This window comes from Euprymna scolopes, chromosome 12, assembly GCF_053919585.1.
Source record: "Euprymna scolopes isolate OS-2025 chromosome 12, ASM5391958v1, whole genome shotgun sequence".
Classification (NCBI taxonomy): domain Eukaryota; kingdom Metazoa; phylum Mollusca; class Cephalopoda; order Sepiida; family Sepiolidae; genus Euprymna; species Euprymna scolopes.
In genome coordinates this window covers 50,884,214-50,904,807 of record NC_136493.1, presented here as the reverse complement: position 1 = coordinate 50,904,807, position 20,594 = coordinate 50,884,214, and the positions used below count along the sequence as shown (strand labels likewise).

At 32.8% G+C, this 20,594-nt stretch overlaps 1 protein-coding gene across 5 annotated transcripts in view; it reads right to left on the bottom strand.

Moving 5' to 3' along the window:
- The window catches only part of LOC145291282 (zinc finger MYM-type protein 4-like), a 117,211-nt gene that overhangs the window by 54,855 nt on the left and 41,762 nt on the right, over positions 1–20,594 (bottom strand). For all 5 annotated transcript variants that reach the window (XM_080136929.1, XM_080136931.1, XM_080136930.1 and 2 more), the window contains exons 3-6: positions 16,803–16,833; positions 16,513–16,574; positions 12,193–12,522; positions 4,575–5,472 (exon numbers count right to left, since the gene is read on the bottom strand). In XM_080136929.1, coding sequence (XP_079993055.1) covers positions 4,575–5,472; positions 12,193–12,522; positions 16,513–16,574; positions 16,803–16,833 — 1,321 coding nt within the window. The remainder of the gene's footprint in view (positions 1–4,574; positions 5,473–12,192; positions 12,523–16,512; positions 16,575–16,802; positions 16,834–20,594) is intronic.

Sequence of the window (20,594 nt, the reverse complement as noted above, 5' to 3'; positions counted from 1 at the left end):
TATAAGAGGATTGAAAATGATTAATAGAATGGACAAAGTAATTACTTATGAGAATAGTTTATAACAAGTATTTGCTGACATTGGATTTGAAGATGATCATGTTGTAATCTGTAGAGAAGGAGTACAATGGTAATGTGTTTCACAGATGGCAAGCTCTTAAGAAAGAAGGGGACAGAATTTTGATATGGTCTGACAATTTCATAATCTTCCATTTTTCTCATCACTTGTATGTTCCAAACATAAATGTGATAAATGAAAATGAAGAATTGTTTATCAGATTATATATAACAAATTCTTTGAACACACTGCTTTGAATTTTCTTGCAATAAATGTAGAATAACAAAGATCTAACAAGTATATAAGATCTGTGTGATGAGTGGTGGGTTATGGCATCAGTGATTTAAGTTGGAGTGGATTTACTGAATCTAACATTGCGATGTCTTTCTTCCGAAGAATCCAAATTCTTCATTTTGTACCATTTTATCATAACTGTCTGCTCAGACAACCTTTTTTTGCATGCATAGCAAAATACTAAATAAATATACAGTTCTACTATTGATCATGTCATTGTTATCTAACCTGCTTAAAAAAAACTATGCCTACAATATATATAATTCAAAGCTTTTTTTAAAGATGAACAGAGCACTATAACTGATATTGTTTAAAAACAGTAAGATTCTTTGTTTCATGTGAGCATGAAGCAATAGGTAGAAAACATGATTCAGTTTCAATCTCAATCTGAAGCAACTGCTTGTCTAGTTACACTAATGAGCTGTGATACAAACATCTAGATTATATATTATATATATACATACACCTCCTAGGACAATCCTGTGGATCTTATTTTGCTTGTCACACTGCAATTGTCAAGAAATACATATATTTACTTAAAATAATGATGTCAAAAGTTGCCATCATAAAGGACGAATGGTAGTTGAGAAAAGATTTTTTGATAATTATCCTGAAGAGCAAGCGGTCTTCATTTATATATATTTCAGCAATATGGCATCAAATCTTCGAAAATGTAGTCCTGTTCAATTCAGATATATTGAGTTGCTGTCTATTGAATAGAGAACACCTCCATGAAGGCAATACGTTTTATGCCACACTTCTAAGAAAACCCAAAAGTGGTAATCTAAGAATTTCCAGTTTCATTAGTCTCAACATCTGGTCCTCCCAACTGGCCTGACTGCAATTTGAAATTGCAGATGAGACAGACATCAGGTGTATTGCCTGCAACACTAAGGACAATGTGGTTGCCAGGATAGAAAATTGGTACTGAGACATTTCTCAAAAGATAACATGAAGACTGCCTGCTCCAGGTTCAAGTTCCACCTAAAGATCGTGATAGAAACCTAGAAGGCTTCCCTGAATGAGCTGTATTTGCTAAAAATCCTTCAAGAGATGCATTTTGAGTTTTGAGAATACATCAATTATTAGTCAAGATATGACATTTAAATTTTTACCAAAAACTATCAAATTTATCTCAAAACCCTGTAAATATTCAAGTTACTTTGGTTTCAGTTATATATTGCATATGCAAAGTCAAAATCATACATCAATTAAAAATTATACTAATCTTCTCTTTAGAAAGTTTGTAGTAGAAAATATTGGCACTACTGAATAACCGACTAAGAGTGCCTGATACTAATTTATAATGTCAGTTGGGCTTTCTAGCAAGTCATTATAAGGTTATTTTATGCTGAAACAACATTTTGTATTAATTTGTAGATTTTTTTTTATGGAACTTGCTCCAGACAACGCATGAAGCCACTTGATGTAAGGAGCTAACAAGAACTAAAGCTGATTATGCAAAGACAGGAGATGCCTATTAACCTTAGTCTGGAAAAGACCAAGGCTGTAGGTAGAAGGAAACAGTGAGCAGGAAGAAAGTTCCACAAGTTTGCAGTTCTTGGAAAGTAGGCACTGGAATAGGAAGCTGTATTACGATAAGGTATCAAAATAGTGAATTGAAGGAGGTCACTAGACTAACGAGTCAAACAAGCTGGAATAAAGGAAACTTAAAGATTGTTTTATAAGTGTATATTTTTTAGATGGATAGTCTGTAAATTAAACATTCTATTTAACCAATGAAAGGAATGCTGACAGGTACTACCACTACGCAGGGTTAAAATGAACCCGTGAATAATGATAATTAAGTAGTTACTCCACCCTCACCAAAACTCCCAAATTGGGATCTTACAACTTAATGCAGTTTAAGATAAGATTTATAATATAAACACTGATCCCTTACTAAGTTGACACTATAAACACCAATGACCATGACCATTTTCAAACTTTAAATATTTTTACAACAAAACTATGCAGATTCACATGATAAAATAAAAAAAAAAAAAAAATCATATATTTAGGCGGGTTTATTCAATTATAAAGCATATCAAGAAAATAGGATACTGTTTAAATTGATGCTGATATTAATGGTTAGAGTTAGGCACCTCAGTCAAGTAATAATAGTGGTTAAGGAAGGTTGGATTCAAGGCAATAAAAGACAATAAAATTTTCAAGATTTCAATATTTTTGTATTATTTGGATTCCTCAGATTACTTTTCTCATCTTGAGTGTTATTGTCAATGACACCTGATCTCCCTCAGGTTTATCTTTTTATCGAACTCCGGAATCTGCACGAAATTTCGAATAGAACTCTTTATTTAATTCATAGAGTAGCATGCTTTCGTTCCATCAGCCATGACTAGATAGAAATCCTAAGTAATTCGCATTTGTATCTTGAGTGTCATCTGCACTGATTCAACCTCCAGAAGAGTGTAACTAACAATTGTATTTTACAAGTACGTTATCTGCCACAGTAATATGAATTTTAATAACCTTAAACCTATTTTTGTTTTTAGATGTACAATCTTGCTACTTAGCACTATTTATTGCTAGATATAATTGCTATATATATATATATATATATACACACACACACACACACACACACACACACACACACATAGTTATTACTACATATTATTACTATATACAATTGCAAAGTACTTAGGACTTCTACCCAAGTTATGGCTGATGGAACAAGAGGATGCTAGTCCGTAGATAAAATATGGAGTTCTGTTCAGATTCCAAAGTTCAATAAGATACACCTGAAGAAAGTTGGAGATTACATCGACTGAAACATGAAAATAACATCAGTTCAAAAAATACAAATAATCCAGTTAATCAATCCTCATCTCAAAACTTCCGCAACACAATTTCAATATATTGTTTTGGAATTTTTTTAGATGAGAATTAATAATTTTGATTATTCGAACGATTGTTCTCATTAAGATATTATTCTCACAATGTTTCTGTTGATGTAATCTTCAATCTCCTTCAGTTTCATCTGGTGGAACTTTGGAATCTGTACAGAATTTCAAACAGAACTCTTTATTTAATCCACACGAGTAGATTGTTCTTATTGCATCAGCCAGGACCACAAAGATCCATGAAGTAACATATAAAAGTGGTAAAGAATAATCAGTTGTGAGTGACAATCTTCTGGAGGTTGAATGTTTAATCTTCAATGCAGGTGATACTACAAATTACTTAAGACGTGGTAATGGCTGACTGAGTGATAGTAATTTATGCTATGGATTAAATAAAGTGTTCCATTTTAAATTATGTAGAGAGTTCCACAGAAAAATTCTCACGTTAAATGAGACACGCCTGAAGGTCAGAGATTACATCAACCAAAATGTTGTAAGAATAGGATCTAAAATGAAGAATAGCCAAAATAATCCAAATTTGAAATATTTTTCAACAAAAATATATAGATCACATGATTCTGCTAAAAAATAAGAAAGTCACATACTTATTTTACAAGGGATGAAGAACTCTATAGACAAGTCATCTGTTAACATAGACTATAAGAACACTATCACTTAAGTCATAACTGTCCCCACCAAAACTAAGGACAAAATTTTTGCAGGTCTGGGTCTCTAATTTTAGGAATATGTTATTCCGACATGGCCATCTCTATAACAGGCCAGGCAATCATGCAACTTTGATCTTTTACTGGAGATGATACGAATCTTTTCAGATAGTTGATATAGCAGTTAAAAATAGAGAGAGAAAATTCCCTGTGAGATTAGTTTAATGCTTTTTTTTTGTATTTTACATACTAAATAAAAACCACAATGAGCCGAATAATAAATTTGACAATTATTGATAAATTCTTATAAATGAAGACACAGGTAACTTCAAAAAACAGAGGCAGATGCATATTTCAGTGGGAGATTTTTTTTTTTTTTCACAGGAATTTGTACTAACTTATGGTCATGATAGATATCTTTTTTCAGAATTAAATTTTCTAAGAGAAATGACAGAAGTGTTATCAGCTAAAAACATCTTTGCTGATTGTAAACCGTTCCTCTATTTCTAATCAGACCCAAAATGTTAAATTTCTCTGCCTGTTATAAAAATGGACATGCATTCAAGCAAAACTAAGCAAGTACGAGAGAAAATTCAAAATTAAAATCATTAAAATAACAAAAAAATAAAATACCAACTTGAAAGCAAAGTTTTGAAAAAAAAAAATAGAATTAAATTTAAAAAGAGCTTACTTCTAGTTGCTGGCCTCGAAGACTTCGATATCTGTCCAGAAGACTGACTTTTTGACTGCAATGAAGTCCCCGAGGCCCCTCCTGAAGAAGTGGACGAGAACTGTGATTGGAATCCCATTACACAATTATACGAACAAAAGTTTCTAACAGATGCATCACTCATCGTCAGGTGATACTGAGCCGGTACAAACTTGCGGCATTGATCACAGGTCACAGCCTGATTGGAAGTGGCTTGTAAATTCACTCGGTATAAAGAGAGGCAGTTGAGAGAACAGAACAACTGATATTTGTTGTTGGCATCTACACGTTCAATCATGTCAAAGTTGCCTTTCTTGGACCCACACCACGCGCAAGGCACCACCTTTTTGTTGAGGGCCCGGAACGTATTGACACACATGAAACTACAGAACCTCTTCTGGTTGCCTTCAAACTGGATGTACTGAGGTTGCATTCCTTCGTTGTAGCAGTACACACCACAGTTATCGCACGTATTCATTGTTAATTTATTTGCATACTGAAACGCAGAAAAGCAAGGATCACTACACATCTTGTGCACTTTGCCCTCAAATTTAATTTCGTGCTTCACCGCCAACACCTTGCCACAAACTGCACATGGCTGGGAAGTCTTCTTGCTCTGTTCAACACCAATGATTTCAACATCTTTGTTGTTTTTTTCATCATACTTTTGTAAACAAAGTTGACTACAAAAGTCTTTGAAAACACCTTGTTCCCAACCGACCGGCGCCATGAAAGAATCCGATACATTTGTCAGGTCTTTCTGACAGTAAGAACAAACTTTGAGACGTTTCTTGAATTGGGCATGACACTGGGTCCAACAGAATTGTTTAATTTCAGTGCCGAGCTTCAGGCAATATTTGGCTTTGGCTGATGGAGGAATCTGCAAAAAAAAAAAAAAAAAAGATATCAGATAAATTAAAAACAAAGACATGAATCTTATTTTAAAGAATGGAAAATTATTCTAAATTGACATGTGATACAATCAACATTCCCTCCCTCGGGTGTTAGGAAGAAAAAAAATAGGAGAGAAGAAAAAAATATAACCAAAAAAAGATTAAATAAATTTATCAGAACAAAAATATAAGAAATAAGGTTGGTGGATAGGAAGTTGTTCACCAATACAAAAGAAACGCTGAATTCTGGTTGTTAGTTAAGGGATGGACACAAAGGATCAGACAAGGGATTGGTCAATATATTTTAGTTTTAGGAGTGAGTGAATTTTTATGACAGTTCATGACAGTTGGTTGATGATAGTCCAGTAGAGGATAATTTGATCCGGTGAAATGCTGGCCATGGCTAATATTAGATGGGGAAGTGATTTGATCAACCGACAACAAAGAGGTCTTGGCAGACGACTACTAAGTTATGCACCATAGCATGTAGAGGGTCGATAGTGTCATACACCCAGAATGTTTTTTGTTTTTTTTTGCTTTGTTTTGTTTTTATACTTATGAGTCAGTGTACCCCCTTGGCAGTCGCCAATATGTGGAGGACGATGACATGGCTAGAACTAGAAGAGAAGATGAAGAAGACCACGATACACAATGTTGGGGTTGACGATGTTGTTGAGTAGGAGACTACATGGTTATCGCAGTCAAGAAAGCAATAAGCAAATATCAATTCCTTTAAGTAGGAATCTGAGTAGTCAATGACAAAAACAGCTGAAATTGAGATGATTCCCCAACCTTTATGTGTGTGAGACAAGGATGGGAGAGAGCAGCACAAATATTTTTTTTTTCTTAACTGTTGCAATATTTTTGCCATGCTGGAAAGGTATGACCACAAAAATTTGGGGATTCTTTTTCTAACCATATGTGGAACCGCTATATAAAATATACTGAATCTCTTTGAATACTTCAGGGATAACTTTCCGCATTGATAATGCAAGATGACCATTACGCTATCCTGACTGGGTTAAGTTTTTACCTGGAAAACTGGATTTATGCTGCCATTTTTTTTTTTGTTTCTTTCTGCTTGAAACAACTACATTTTTCTATTAGTAATTTAAGTAAAAATTCGGCTTTTCTAGATTCATAAAACAGTGGTATTTTTTTTTTGTATTACATTTTCACCCCAAACAAGGTACAGTGTCATATCAATGTAGGAGGATACTATCTGGGACATAAGTTGCAAAGATACTATGTAGAGAGTTGAGCAGCAAAATGTCTGTTTACATTACACTTGAACTTCTACATGTCAGTACTGTTGGGGAAACAGGAACCCAGAAGAGAATTCCAAAGTCTAGCAGTTCTGGGAAACAAACTATTAGAGTAGAAGACTTTCTCACATCTGGGGATGTCTGTGTAGGGGTGGGAATTTGCTGCTTGTCAGGTTTGTCGGGGTATTTACGTCGAGAGGGTTCAAAGGCTTGTATAATATTAAAATACTTGTAAAACAGGCAGAGGAATGCAACATTTTGTTGATTGTACAGAGGTTGAAGCTTAGATGACAGTTTGGGACCTATAAGCTTGGCGATTCTCTTTTGAACACTGTCCAGGAATGAGAGACTAGTAGCAGATGCATCAGCCCAAATGTGACGACAATACTCCATAAATGGGTGAATGGTGGCTTTGATACTTTCAGGCGTAAGTAACTTTCTAGCATGGCAGAGAGAGAGCCCACCTTCTTTGCTTTGGCAATGTCCTCGATGTATCTGCTCCAACTCATGTTCCCTGTGAACGTTAATAGATATTGGTGGTTTAGAAGGTTTCTTGTGATTATTAAAGGAAACGAGCTTAGTCTTAGCAGCACTGAATGTTACCATCCATTTTTGATCCCATTCCACTACAGACTGGAAGTCTTCCTCTAGGGTTTCTGCCATTGCCTTGTATATATGTTCATTCGCTTTCCCCTTGTGCCTGTTAGCCTGTTATAGAACGCAGTGTCGTCAGTAAATATGCCCATCTCAGAGACAATATTATAAGAGAGGTCATTTAGATTCCTGAAATACCCCCACATTTATATCATATTGTTTAGACATACGACCATCGAGGACAACCTGGATTCTTCTGGAAGGATTTAATTATGTTAAATATTCATCCAGTAATATCATAAGATCTGATTTTTATGCAAAGACCATCATGCCATACCCTGTCAAAAGCCTTAGATATATCTAGGGGTACTGTCTTCCCCTCCCCTGCCTTATCCAGTGCATGGTATACATTCAGAGATTACAGTTAAGATATCTGCTGTAGAACAGGCTTGCCTAAATCCATATTGATGGTCAGACAGAAGTTTAGCAACTAAGGTGGTGGACTAGAGCTTCATTAATTATGGTCTAAAATATTTTGGTGAAAAGAGGGAGGAGACTAATGGGGCGATAATTTAATGGGCCAGTTCTTTCGCCAGAATTTTTGTAAACTTGTACTACAGAAGCAGTTTTCCAACAGTTAGCGAAGCAAGATTTGTTAAGGTATTTCTTAAAAAGTTTGGAGCATTTTTTTAATAGTATAACTGGGATGAAATCAGGTCCACATGCTTTTGAGGTGTCTAGGTTTTTTATGATATCATGTACTCCAGAAGGGGTCATTTTCAGATCATCTAATGTGATTTCTGTCTGCAAAGGAAAATCCGGGAGGGAGTGGTTTGCTTGATCCAAAGTAGAGTTTGAGGCAAACTGATGGGCAAGTATGTTAGCTTTCCTGGTTGCCATGCAAACAACCTCATGATTGTTGGATAGTGGTGAAATTGTTGATTGTCCATTATTTACTACACTGTTGTAGATTTTCCAGAAATCACGAGTTCCTAATTTATGCACTTTAATGTGTTTTCTGGTGGTTCCAGTATATTCTCTCTTAGCTGTCGCTATTTCTTTCTTACAATTACTTCTAGCTTCTACAAACTTGACTGTTTGTACTCCACTTATGCTGGATAAATCTGCAGTATGCATGTTGCCTTTGAGCAATGGCAGCTGCACAAATAGAAGTAAACCATTGGAGAGAGTCGGATTTGCTATAAAACTTCCGTGTGTGAACATATGCTTCAATTGCCACTTTGAATCACTCGGTGGTCTGATTTGTGAACTGATCTGCAGGAAGAGAAAACATATTTCCCCATGGGGTATCTCTAATATGATCTCTGATGATATCACAGTCAGCTTTATTGTAATACCTTGTCATTTGGAGCAATGGCTCTTCAACTTAGGGTAAAGAGTTTAGAGTGATGTCTATCATATAGAGTGATGTTTATCACAGCATGATCAACATTCCCAAGTAGGCAATGGGCATTTATTACCATCCTCAGGAACTGTTGTCAGAAATAGGTTCAGAAGTGAGGCTTGCTGGTCCTGACAATATGGGAGACGGGTCGGGAACGTTACTGTCTGTGTCAAGGAATAAGATATAGAAAAGTTATGGATGATGCTACCAGCTGTGAGCTAAAAAGGAGAGAACTCTTATCTATATATATAAGATTCAGATACATTTTCTTTAACTATCTAAATGTGTTTTCCTAACAAATTTTTTAAAGGAATTCCCTTAATTAAAAAACAAAATAAAAGAAAAATCTGTATGATGTATGTACCTATGATGAAACGAAAAAATCATATTTCAAAAATCACGTAACTTGATCAAGTAGTTATATTTTTTTAAAGAAAATCATTTTTAAGCAATTAATGGGAATTCATAGGCATTACAACATAAATCTCATAAATTTGAATTATTGTTGAGTTATCTCTGTGTGTGTTTTGTTTTAAAGATCATTTAAAGACAGCCACACTTTGGCTACTCATAAAATCTGATTTTCTTATTTAAAAATAAAACTACTTGATCAATTTACATGGCTTTTGGAATATATTTTCAGTTTCTTACAGTACATACATCACAGAAATTTCTTTATTTTTGTTTTTTTTTAATCAAGAGAATTCTGGACAAGAACTCCCAAAATGAATCATAATTATTTTACTCTGTATTAATAACAGTTAACTGAGTCTATTATGCAAATATAAGATTATAGTTTTACTTTAATAGGAAATGGTTACGTGATGTGAAACAATACAAGTTTTGTTATGAATCAGACTTTTTTCCATAAAAATTTGAATTTTCACAATCCGGTGTGGAAATGAGCATGTTTAGTCTAGGCTAATATGGAGTAGCTGGTTGACTTTGTCAAGAAAATGATTGTTTCTAGCAAATAAAAAGAAGCGACCATTACTGACACCACTTGTCAATCAGAATACTATGAATGATTAAGGTCTCTCTCTCTCTCTCTCTATACCATTGTTTTGAGGCAGACAAAAGACATTACATATTATAGTAGGGAAAAACAAGCATTTTGACATTGTTTGATTAACACACGTAATTTGCACTAGCCTAAAATTAACTCTGTTCAATTTACTGATACGAGTTTGAAATAAACATGCTCCAAGACGCTACCTTATACAACTGCAAGAGATGTTAAGCCTAATTCAACATTTTACTTCAGCCAAGTGGATCAATTTTACCAGAGTTACTGAAATAATCGATTACTTAAACTGGCACTAATCTATCAACCAATTTCTGAAAGTGACAAATTTGATCCTGACAGCCATAAAGAGAAAACATCTATAAGAGACTAGACTATCCTTTACCCGTTGGGTCAGTATGTTATATTAGCTATGGAATTCATGTATGAGCGTGACACTTGTGACGTAAAGAAAATAGGTTTTTTTTAACATAACAGAAACATTTCTATGAAAGTATATTAAAATGAAAAAAGAATATAGATAGATTTGTATGAGTCGTTCTGTTTATTATAATTGATTATTTTTGAAAAAAAAAATTACTGAATTATAAGTGGTTGACCATACTTATAGGTAAATGTGCACTGAACAGATACCATAATACTTATTATAGTTAAATTCAAATTTTGATATACCTGCTTTTTTTTTTTTTTACATCATTCATTTCTGTATTACGTTTAAGTTATTTTAAACCCCACTCTCCCCATCTATAAATATAAAAGCGAAAATGTTTGTGTGTGTGTGCGTGTTTTCGTGTATGTTCAAGAAGGGCTTTTTTCCAAGAAGCGAATGGTCGCCTCACAACTTCTTAAAACTTTTTATATTGCACCTGTCTATTTAATTTGCCTGACTTTCAAAAGATAAATATTCAACAATTTTCGATCACCGCATGTGCATTAAGCTTTTTCGTATAAAAAAAAGAAGCCAACAGACTCGCGGTAAATAAAACACTGTCCGGCACTCAAAGTTGACGTCATTAACTTGTCAAAAACAGACACCTGCCGTTAAACGCCGCACATTTTTTTTTTCACACTATTATTTTCCAACTGCGCGTCAAGGCTTCGTTTTTTGTTTTTTTTTTAAACAAACACCCGGGACACCCGGCCAACGATTTTTCTTTTAATTTACCCAAAAACACACACACCTCCAAACACCTGAACAACGCCGGGTACCCCCCACTAGTGTTAAATAATTTCCAAATAATAACGTTAATATTTCAGCGTCCAAATTGTTCTTTTGGGTTTTTTTTTGCATTTAAATTATCCAAATAAACAATTGTTAATACTGTCTGCTTTTTTTTTTTTTTTTACATCATTCATTTCTTATTATGTTTAAGTTATTTTAAACCCCACTCTTCCCATGTTAAATAATAATTTCGAAATAATGTTAATATTTCAGTGCGCAGGTTATGCGTGCATGCATAACTGGATGTCGTAAACCGAAAAGTGGGTTACATACATCATTACAAGATCATTTGAGTTTTATAATTATATAGATAGAGTCTTAAGTGTTTTAAATGCACACAAAAAGATTATTTTTATTTTGAAAAACTAATTGATTTTGAAATGAAATCATTAAATATAAATCTAGTAAAAATCCTAAAACTATTCTGTTTATCAATATGACGCCTTCATCCCACCCTCAACCAAAGTCCCAGGGGTAATTAGAAAGGGACTCATAAAAAAATGAAAATGTCAAAAGTAAAAAAGATATGATAATGGTTAGAAATTCACCAAAATGCACAAAGGCGGTAGGATGAATAGTTAGCTGGGAGTAGTCAAGTAAGACAAAATATCGCACATAAGATTTCTAATCATGAAGTCAATCTTTTTCAGTTTGCAAAAGTTAACGACAGTTGACAGCTTGTGCAGAGTGTTTTAGCAGATGAGGAGATGAACTAATCAACCAATCAACAATGATGCCTTGACACACAGCTATCAACAATGTTTGAGGGTCCTTTATCACACACACACTCAGAGTGGAATTGGGTTTTCTCTTGTGAATTTGCATTTTTTTATTTGTTTTTTTTGTTTTTGTATACTCGTAAACCAGTGCTTGTGTTCTTGGAATAGAATATGATAGAGAAGAAAATCACAGTATACAGGTGTTGGGGTTGATGATTGGCAGGATGGACAGCACGGTTCTATATCAAGACCTTGTGTAAAACTAATTAAGAACAGAACTAATATATAATCAAACACTGTTAAATTATTAGTTAAATTAGACCTGACTGATACACACAAAGACAGTCTGCAACCCATCTTCCTCTCTTAATATAAATCTCTTGGACTAGTCCATTTTTTCAGGGGAGAAGGGGAGATTCCAAGTCAGATTAATAGCTTCATCAGTATTCTAGCATAAAAGATAAAACACAAAGCTTACCTGTGATCCACAAAATGAGCATGTCCCTCCAAGACTGCTCTGGAACTTTCCCAAACACTCCTCTCCACAAAAATCTAAGCCTTGCCAGTTAAGGAAGTTTTTATTGGTGTTGATGTTCATCAGTTGGCAAACACTACATGTCTTGTAGTGGGTTGGTGCTGCTGGCGTTGGTTCCACATGGGCTGTCACTGCCGATGCTGGTACAGGTGTGCTTGGGGAGGTGGTACGAAGATACACTGTAGGGTTCACTCGGAACTGTCGGAAGCATTCATCATCACATAAGTGCTTTATGTCTCCATTCCGAACAATGTTGTATTTGCATTTACCAATCTAGAACAGAAGATAAAAAAAATAGTGAGAGATTGTAAAGAAAATCAGCTTTAAAAAATATTAAACACAAAACAAAATCATTAAAATTGAAACTGGGGTTTTGAAAACCCAGGCACTAAATTTAAAGCAGAGGTGAGGAAGTGAAGTAAAAAATCAGTAGTTAGTCAGGTTTTTTTTTTTTTGGTTTTTTTTGTTTTTTGACTCTATCTTCAATTTACATTGAAAACTGTAAATTTAATGGAAAATGAGTGGATAAATTTAAAAGAAATATATACTACCTGGCATTCCCATGGAAGGGTAGAGGGGGAAAATGTTTTAATTTAATTCTAACAATTGATTTCTTACTGTCTTTACTGCAAGTGAAATGAGACTTAAAAAAATATTGAAAAAGCAAATATTGTCACTGCAGTGTGATTTAAATTTTATTGTAAAAAACAAAATTAAAATACTTTTTTAATTAAAAAAAAAAAAAAAAAAAAAAAAAAGGTGCTTGCAAAGAATAATAAATTTGGAAACCTTATGTACTTACAAAACACAAGTTATTATTTATAAAAGAAAGAAATGAAAGTACACAGTAAACAAACAACTGTTAATTTATATGGAATAAAATAAGAAACGTGAACCATTATCTCAGCACGAATTAAATCTTATAAATGAATTATAGAAAATTACGCCATCAAAGTCAATGAAAGTAAAAAAAAAAATGGCAGAGTTAAATCTTAAAGAAAGAAAAAATGTGCACCCACATACACACACACACACACACACACACACACACACACACAGCTCGCTTTTTTTCTTAATGTTTTCTTGTTCCAATCTACTTTAACAGGGTATAATTCCCAACGAAAATAATAAAAACACCATTTTCTCCCCGTTATGTAACCAGTTCAAGGTGAAAGTTTAGCTGGAATAAAGGTTTCCAAGACAACATCACAATGACAAACAGGAGGTAATCATGTGCAGAACAAAACACATACTTTTACTTCTTGATATGAAATGACAAAATATGAACAAAGTTGATTTTTTTTTTATCAATTTTGTTGTAATGTTTATCCGTATATTCAAATAGATTTGTCGGGTGAGCCTCTTTTTTTCTTTCTATAATGGTTAAAGTATTTAATGAACCGAAACATGTTTGATTTATTAATTCTGATTTCAGTTACATAAATTGTTTAAAGCTGAAACCACACAGAATGCCAGCTCTTAGTATTCCCATGGAGATGCCTGATTTTCTTCCTTTTCTTAACCAATAACAGTGAAGATGTTCATTAATACCAGCAGCAATAGTCAATCTTTCCCCTTTTCACCAACAAAAGATTTCCACTTAGTATTAGCAGTAGTTTTTTTCTGCTCTTCACGACAACAGTCCACAAACTAGAGATAACCCAACATCTGTCCAAAATACATGTAGATGATGAGGCATCTATAAAACTAATCTTTGAGTAAAAATCTCACTCTTTATTGAGCCATTCTGAACTGCTAACAGTATCTACTTTTCATAATCATGACTTTCATCTCGAAATCCAACAATTCCAGGTTTACACCTGTATGGTTTCCTTTCAGTGGGCGCATGCCAGTTGTGGTCACTTATCCTTTGGTCTATTCACATCATCGCAGGTTAGCAGAGTTTGCATTTTTTTTTTATACTAGAGTTTTTTAATTTACACTTTTAATATCTGCTGAGTGACAACAGACAATATTACAGGGTTCTCATCAAATTCACAAAAGTAAAAGTTATCACAATAAATGATTTTTAATGTAGTAATTTGAAAGGGATAGTAAGATTTCTATTTTAATTCTTCTAATTAATCGTAATTTGTAAAATAACTAAACAAGTCACCTATCCCTCACTTACCTTCCTATATATTTCTCGCACTCTCTCACTATATGTCGATTTAAGCATTCTCTAACATTTTTTAATGTCTCTGTGACTCAACAGAGGCACAGGTATATCTAGTTTCTGAACTAGAGATATTACTAGTTCTGAAAGTTTATATCTTCAAGCAACTTTTTGGAGATATCAAAACAAGTTTTCAGACTAGTTGTTAAATTTACAACTGGGGTAACTAATGTCTTCATTTATAAGAGAAACTGAAATTTACAAGAGACAACCCACTAGTCATTTCTTTATATATTAGCATGGCTATCTAGTACTGTCTGGCAACAAAATAGATGAGTTAAAAAAAAATGAGTATAACATCTTTCTTTTAAACTTCTCTCTCTATCTCCCCAATCAAGAGGGATTTCTCCTCAGCTGAGAACAGAGTGTATTTTAAGTTTCAGACGAAAGGGAATGGAGATATCTGAATGTCGAAATTCTCCCCACAACTAATTAATCTTGTTTCTGGTCCCCCCCCCCCCAAAAAAAAAAAAAAAGAATGTTATAAAAAAATGTTTATATTCTATCTAATGTAATACTGAAAAATATGAACTTTGTGGGTGTGTATTAATTTATTTTTATTTCGGACTACTAGTCTCATCTTTATTAGTTGTTGTTTTTCATCTTTTATTGGTTTGTTTATTCACTTGGTGAATAACAAACTAATAAAATAATAATAATGGTGAATTTGGTGAATAACAAACCAATAAAATAATAATAATGGTGAATAAACAAACCAATAAAAGATGAAAAACAACAACTAATAAAGATGAGACTAGTAGTCCGAAATAAAAATAAATTAATATATATAATGCTCATCTCAAAAATGAATTCCAATTAAGGAATAATATATATATTTGTGGATGTGTATTGTGTAGTTTGATTTTTAGCTGGGCACACACACAGCTGCTCTTTATATAATAAATTACTATACCCATTTAGGTTTCAATATACTCAACTATTTCTTTATTAAAAATTCTTTAGAAAGGAGAATTGTTGAGATCATTTGCCATAATTCTTGTGTAGCCAATGCTTTATAAGTTCCACTTTCAATCTATTTTTATGAGTGACTTTATGAAAAAAAAAAAGAAAAGCTAGTTCAACTTATTTTTTTATGATTAATAATTTAATAAAGTCATATAAACAAATGTAGGTTTTTAAGATTGTAACTCAAAACCAAACACTGACAAGTAGGTGCTTAATAGAAGTAGAAAGCTATCAGAAAAAGACAAATGTTTACGAGTTTTGTTGAATGGGACTATTTTTTTTTTTGTTTCAAACAAGAAAATGTTTTTTCAACTACTTTATTTAATGTAACAAATGTTTTTAAAAAAGTAAATATAATAGATAAATTTATTAAGATGCTACTATTTTTTTTCAAAAAGTTAAATTTCATGATTGCCAATTTTTCTGAAAAACATTTAAGTAAATATGAAAAATAAAATAAAATTATGCATTATATTTACTTTTTTTCTATTACATTAAATAAAGTAGTTGAAAAAATTTTTTTTCTTTGAAACAAAAACAGTCACATCGTTCTTTTCTTATAATTAGCATCCCAAATTATCGATAAAAAACTAATCTCTTAATAAGAGTTACGACCCTTAGATGAATCGGTGTTTCTTCCTGATTAAGGAGTTACATGTGAGTCGAGGAAGGGTATCTCTGCAAGAGGTTAGATACAAGGTCACATGTGGTTTTGAAAAGCAGATACACTCGGAGAAAATGCACCCTAACTTATAAAACATGCTTTCACAACCTTGTCAGCATTCTTCAATAGGCAATTAGTAATAAACCTCTTCTCAGAGAGAAACTGAAGACTGGAAAAGTGGACCTCCAAGGATTGAACATTACTATACATGAGCCTAAAAGTAACAATGTCACTATGGGGCTGAGTATACACATTCTAAACTATTATGAACCCACCCTCCTGAGTTCAAAACAATGGGAGAAAATATAAATTTCTGAAAAAATGATTTGTACAACATTCACTGTTTATAATATCGCAGGCGTTTTTAATGACAAAAAGTCATAAACGTTCCACAAAAAACTTGTAAATGTCTACAACTTTTGTAAATTTTATGCTTCCAAAAATATTGTGAACTTACCTTGTGACAGACAATACATTTTTGGATTGACTTAGATTTTGATCCCTTTACATCCGCTTTACCTAGAAATATAACAAAAACTTCTTATTTCCTTTAACAAATTCATTTTAACTAAAATTAAAATTGTTAAAAAATGCAGCGAAAGTTTACATAAAATAAATTTAAAATTAAGCTTCTGATATTGTAGAATTAACAGGTAAAAAAAGACAATAAAGTAAGAATAATTTTGGTAAAAATTTTAACTTTAGAAAAGAAGAAATTTTAAAAAATAAAATACAAAAATGAGTTACCTGCACGGGAAACAATGGATTTACCAGCCAACTGAAATGAGAAACAAAACAAGCTCATTCAGCAAATTCATTAAAGAATGATCAGTAAATATCAGTAAACTGAAACATTTATACATAAAAAGTTAACTGGTATACCTTAGTAGATAGTGATTCCCAGACTCTGTGGTCATTAACTACTACACTAAGATGTAGGGGAGAGCGCCACTTCATTTCCCGAGTTACAGCATTTAGCCTTGATCCTCACCTTATAAGGGTGTGCATTTAGCAAAGGGACATCAAGAACTATTTTTCTTTTTTAGCTTTTGTCATAATTCAACCAAGGATTGAATATCAGTCTCCTGGCCCATTAGCAAGCGCTCTAACCATTATGCCAAATGGGTCAGTAAACATTTATAAAGATTTGTAAAATTTGATAATTCACATAAATGACTACCAACCAGAACCATTTTGAATGTTATAGATTTTTATACAAGCTGAAATGTAGTGTGGAATTGGTTTTTGTTGTTATAAAACAAAAAATCCTAACAATTAGTTTCAGTTTTGAATTGAACTTGCCGAGATTCACAGAATTAAAAGCACTAGTCAGACTGAAGAGCTGTGACACAGCAAAACAGTATTTGTAGGTGAAGTACTCTTTAGCCTGGGTAGGCAATAACTTAGAAATGATGTCCTGATAAAAGCACTGGTTCCCATCACCTCACTGGGTTGGCATCAGAAAGAGCATCTGGCTTACAAAAAAACTCTTGCATCAAATAAGGAAATGATTTCCAAACAAAATTTGTTGCATTTCAGGATATGTAGTTTAAACAACGATTTTGTCAAAAATTAGTTTGGAAATCAATTTTTTTCATCATGTAAAACAAACATTAAACTGAATATGATGATGATGATTTTTTTTATTGATTCCATTTGTATCTAAATTTACATAATTTGCTTTGATTTACATTACTGCAATTAAATTGTATTATATTAATTGCAATCATGTCAATTTCTTCAACATTAAATGTTTTTCAACATTAAAATAAGTATATCTCCAGTTTCTAAATTTTATTTTCATACAAATTACATTTAATTGAACATAAATTGTATTTATACCTTTTGGGACACAACAATTTAAGTATTTGATTAATGATAAATTTGTATTATTTCGATTCTTTGGACTACTGTTTTCAGCTTGAGTGTTATTTTCACGTTTTGGTCGATATAACCTCCAACTTTGGAATCTGTCAAACTTAAAAATCTGCACGGAATTTAAAACAGAACACTTTATTTAACCAATGGGTAGCATGTTCTTGCTCCATCGGCCATGATTGGGGAGAAGTCTTAAGTAATTCACAATTGTATTTTGAGTGTCGTTAAATAGAGGTTTCCGTTTGAAATTCTGTGTAGATTCCCAATTTCCACAGAAAGCTTCCAGAGTTTGACAGAAAGAATCCAGACAAGATACACCTGAGCAAGGTTGGTGGTTACATCGACTGAAAGTGAAATAACACTTTTTAAGATGAGAACAGTAGTTATCAAGGTTAAGAGCCACTCAAGAATAAGAGTTAATGACTTATGAAGATGTTTATTGAAATTAGACTGAAAAAAGACCATGTTGCCAGGAAGCAATCTTGTAACAGTTTATTCTACAGGAAGTTGTTGGAAAGAAACATGAAATTCCATTTGACACTAGGCAGAAAAGAAAGTTCCTTCCAGTGGTGGTAGAAAGATGCATTCTTGCAATAAAAGTTTTACAAGGAGGAACAACAGATTGAATATTAGTCAAGCATTTTCTAGTGAAGAATGTTTTACAGCATATCAACCCTTTTCAGGTTATTTAATACCAAATTTGGTCATATTTTGTAAAAAATTTTATGCTTGAAGTTCTTTAAATCTTCAAATATTTATTCATGGTGTTTAGTTTGTTTTTGAGAAGAAAACTGGGTGCTTATTTACATTGGCACTTATAATGATAAACAAAAATAAACAAAAACTTTTATATTTTACCTATTTGTCACAGAATGAAGATTTTATATTCCAAAAATCATAAAAATTGATAAAGTAGTTTTTTTTTTATTTACGAAAAACAAATTTGCTGTTTTTTACCGATAAGTGACAGACAAGGCCAGGTTTTACAAAAGGGGAGGTAGAAGGTGATTGTTTTGACAGTTTCCATTTGCATTAGGTTTGTCTGCCCTTGACCACGAATTTGTTGGACGTTTTTTTTTTCAATCTCATGGAAAGACAGTAAAATTTGATTTTCTTGAATGAAAAAACTACTTGATTTTTGGAATTTTTCATCTACGTTCTGTAACTGATACGACATAATACAGACATTTCTGTATTTTCTTTAATTTTAAATGTCGCCATAAGTGTCAATCTAAATATGCAGCAATAACTGTTTTTGGCATCACAGAACATGATTGTTTTGCAAAGAGAAAAGGAAAAAAAATAACATCAATGTTTGGTGCATTTTAGATCAGGAAGCCAATATCTTCAGACATCCTGATCTAGTATCATCAGTGTCTTTCTATAAAAAGAATAAGATTCTGTGAGAAAGTGGTTATGGTGAACAGAACAGATTGTTACTTAGTAGATTGCAAAGTTGATTTTGAATTCTGTCAAGGTAAGAACCAGTACTCTAAGTGGCACATTCCACGATATGGCAGCAGTATTCTATCTTAAAATGAATCTGACTCTTATACTGGTGGAGGATTGCATCAATAGTCAAGTACTTTCTAGAGTGATAGATTTATCAGAAAGGATATGAGGATTGAGAAGACATCACCAGATATTATAGAGTTAGCAAGTTTAGGAAGAATCATTTGTGCCAGAAGGCTTTTAATATGCCAAGAGCTACTCCCTTAGAAGCAAAGTCCTCATCAAGACATTCACTGATCCTATGTAATATTACAGTCAGCACGTCAGCAGTTGATCTTGCAATACAAATTATTTGTCAGTAAGTAGGTTATTTTTACTGAAATGATTAAGGATTTCTTGGTATTTCACTGATTCAAACAAACTACTAATGAGGCAAGAGTACTACTTATAAGACAAACCTCAAGTATTTTTAAATACTGGGCAGGCTGACAAAATTTTCCAAAGAAAGCAGTTCTCCATTGAGCAACAATTGAATAGCTTTGTAAAAATAAGAGAAGATTCTGACACCAGATTCAGTGCAAATTCAGGGTTCAACCTAATTAAACAAAAGCAAGTGCACAAAAATCTTTATTATGCATATACTTGTCATGTAATGAAAATGTCATGTTCCAAAAATCATGTAAATTGATCGAATAATTTTTTTTTTTAAATCAAATTTTCCAATTTTAGCAATTAATAGTATTATTGTATCCTAATGGATACAATAATACTATTAATTGCTAAAGAATTACAGGAAGTAAATCAGTGCCTTATTTGGGTTGTCTCCTTTATTACATGGCAAGTTTTGCTTCCTCATAAAATTTGATTTTCTTGGGTAAAAAAAACTACTTGATCAACTTAGATAATTTTTGGAATATGACATCTTCATTCTGTGACAGGTACATGCATCGTAAAGATTTTTCTGTATTTTTGTACTTTTAATTAGGTTCAACCCTGGGCTTGCAGATTCTTATAGACAATGGAATGTTGTCAGAATCAACAACTGTGTTGGCATCAAGGATCTTGATAAGTTAGGCAACATACAAAACATGAATATTACTTAGAATAACAAATGAAATCATACAAGATTTTTCTATGTATTAAGCACGAAAATTTGCACTTTTATTGCCTATCATTGGGACAATATTTATTCATAGTATGTTGAGTGAT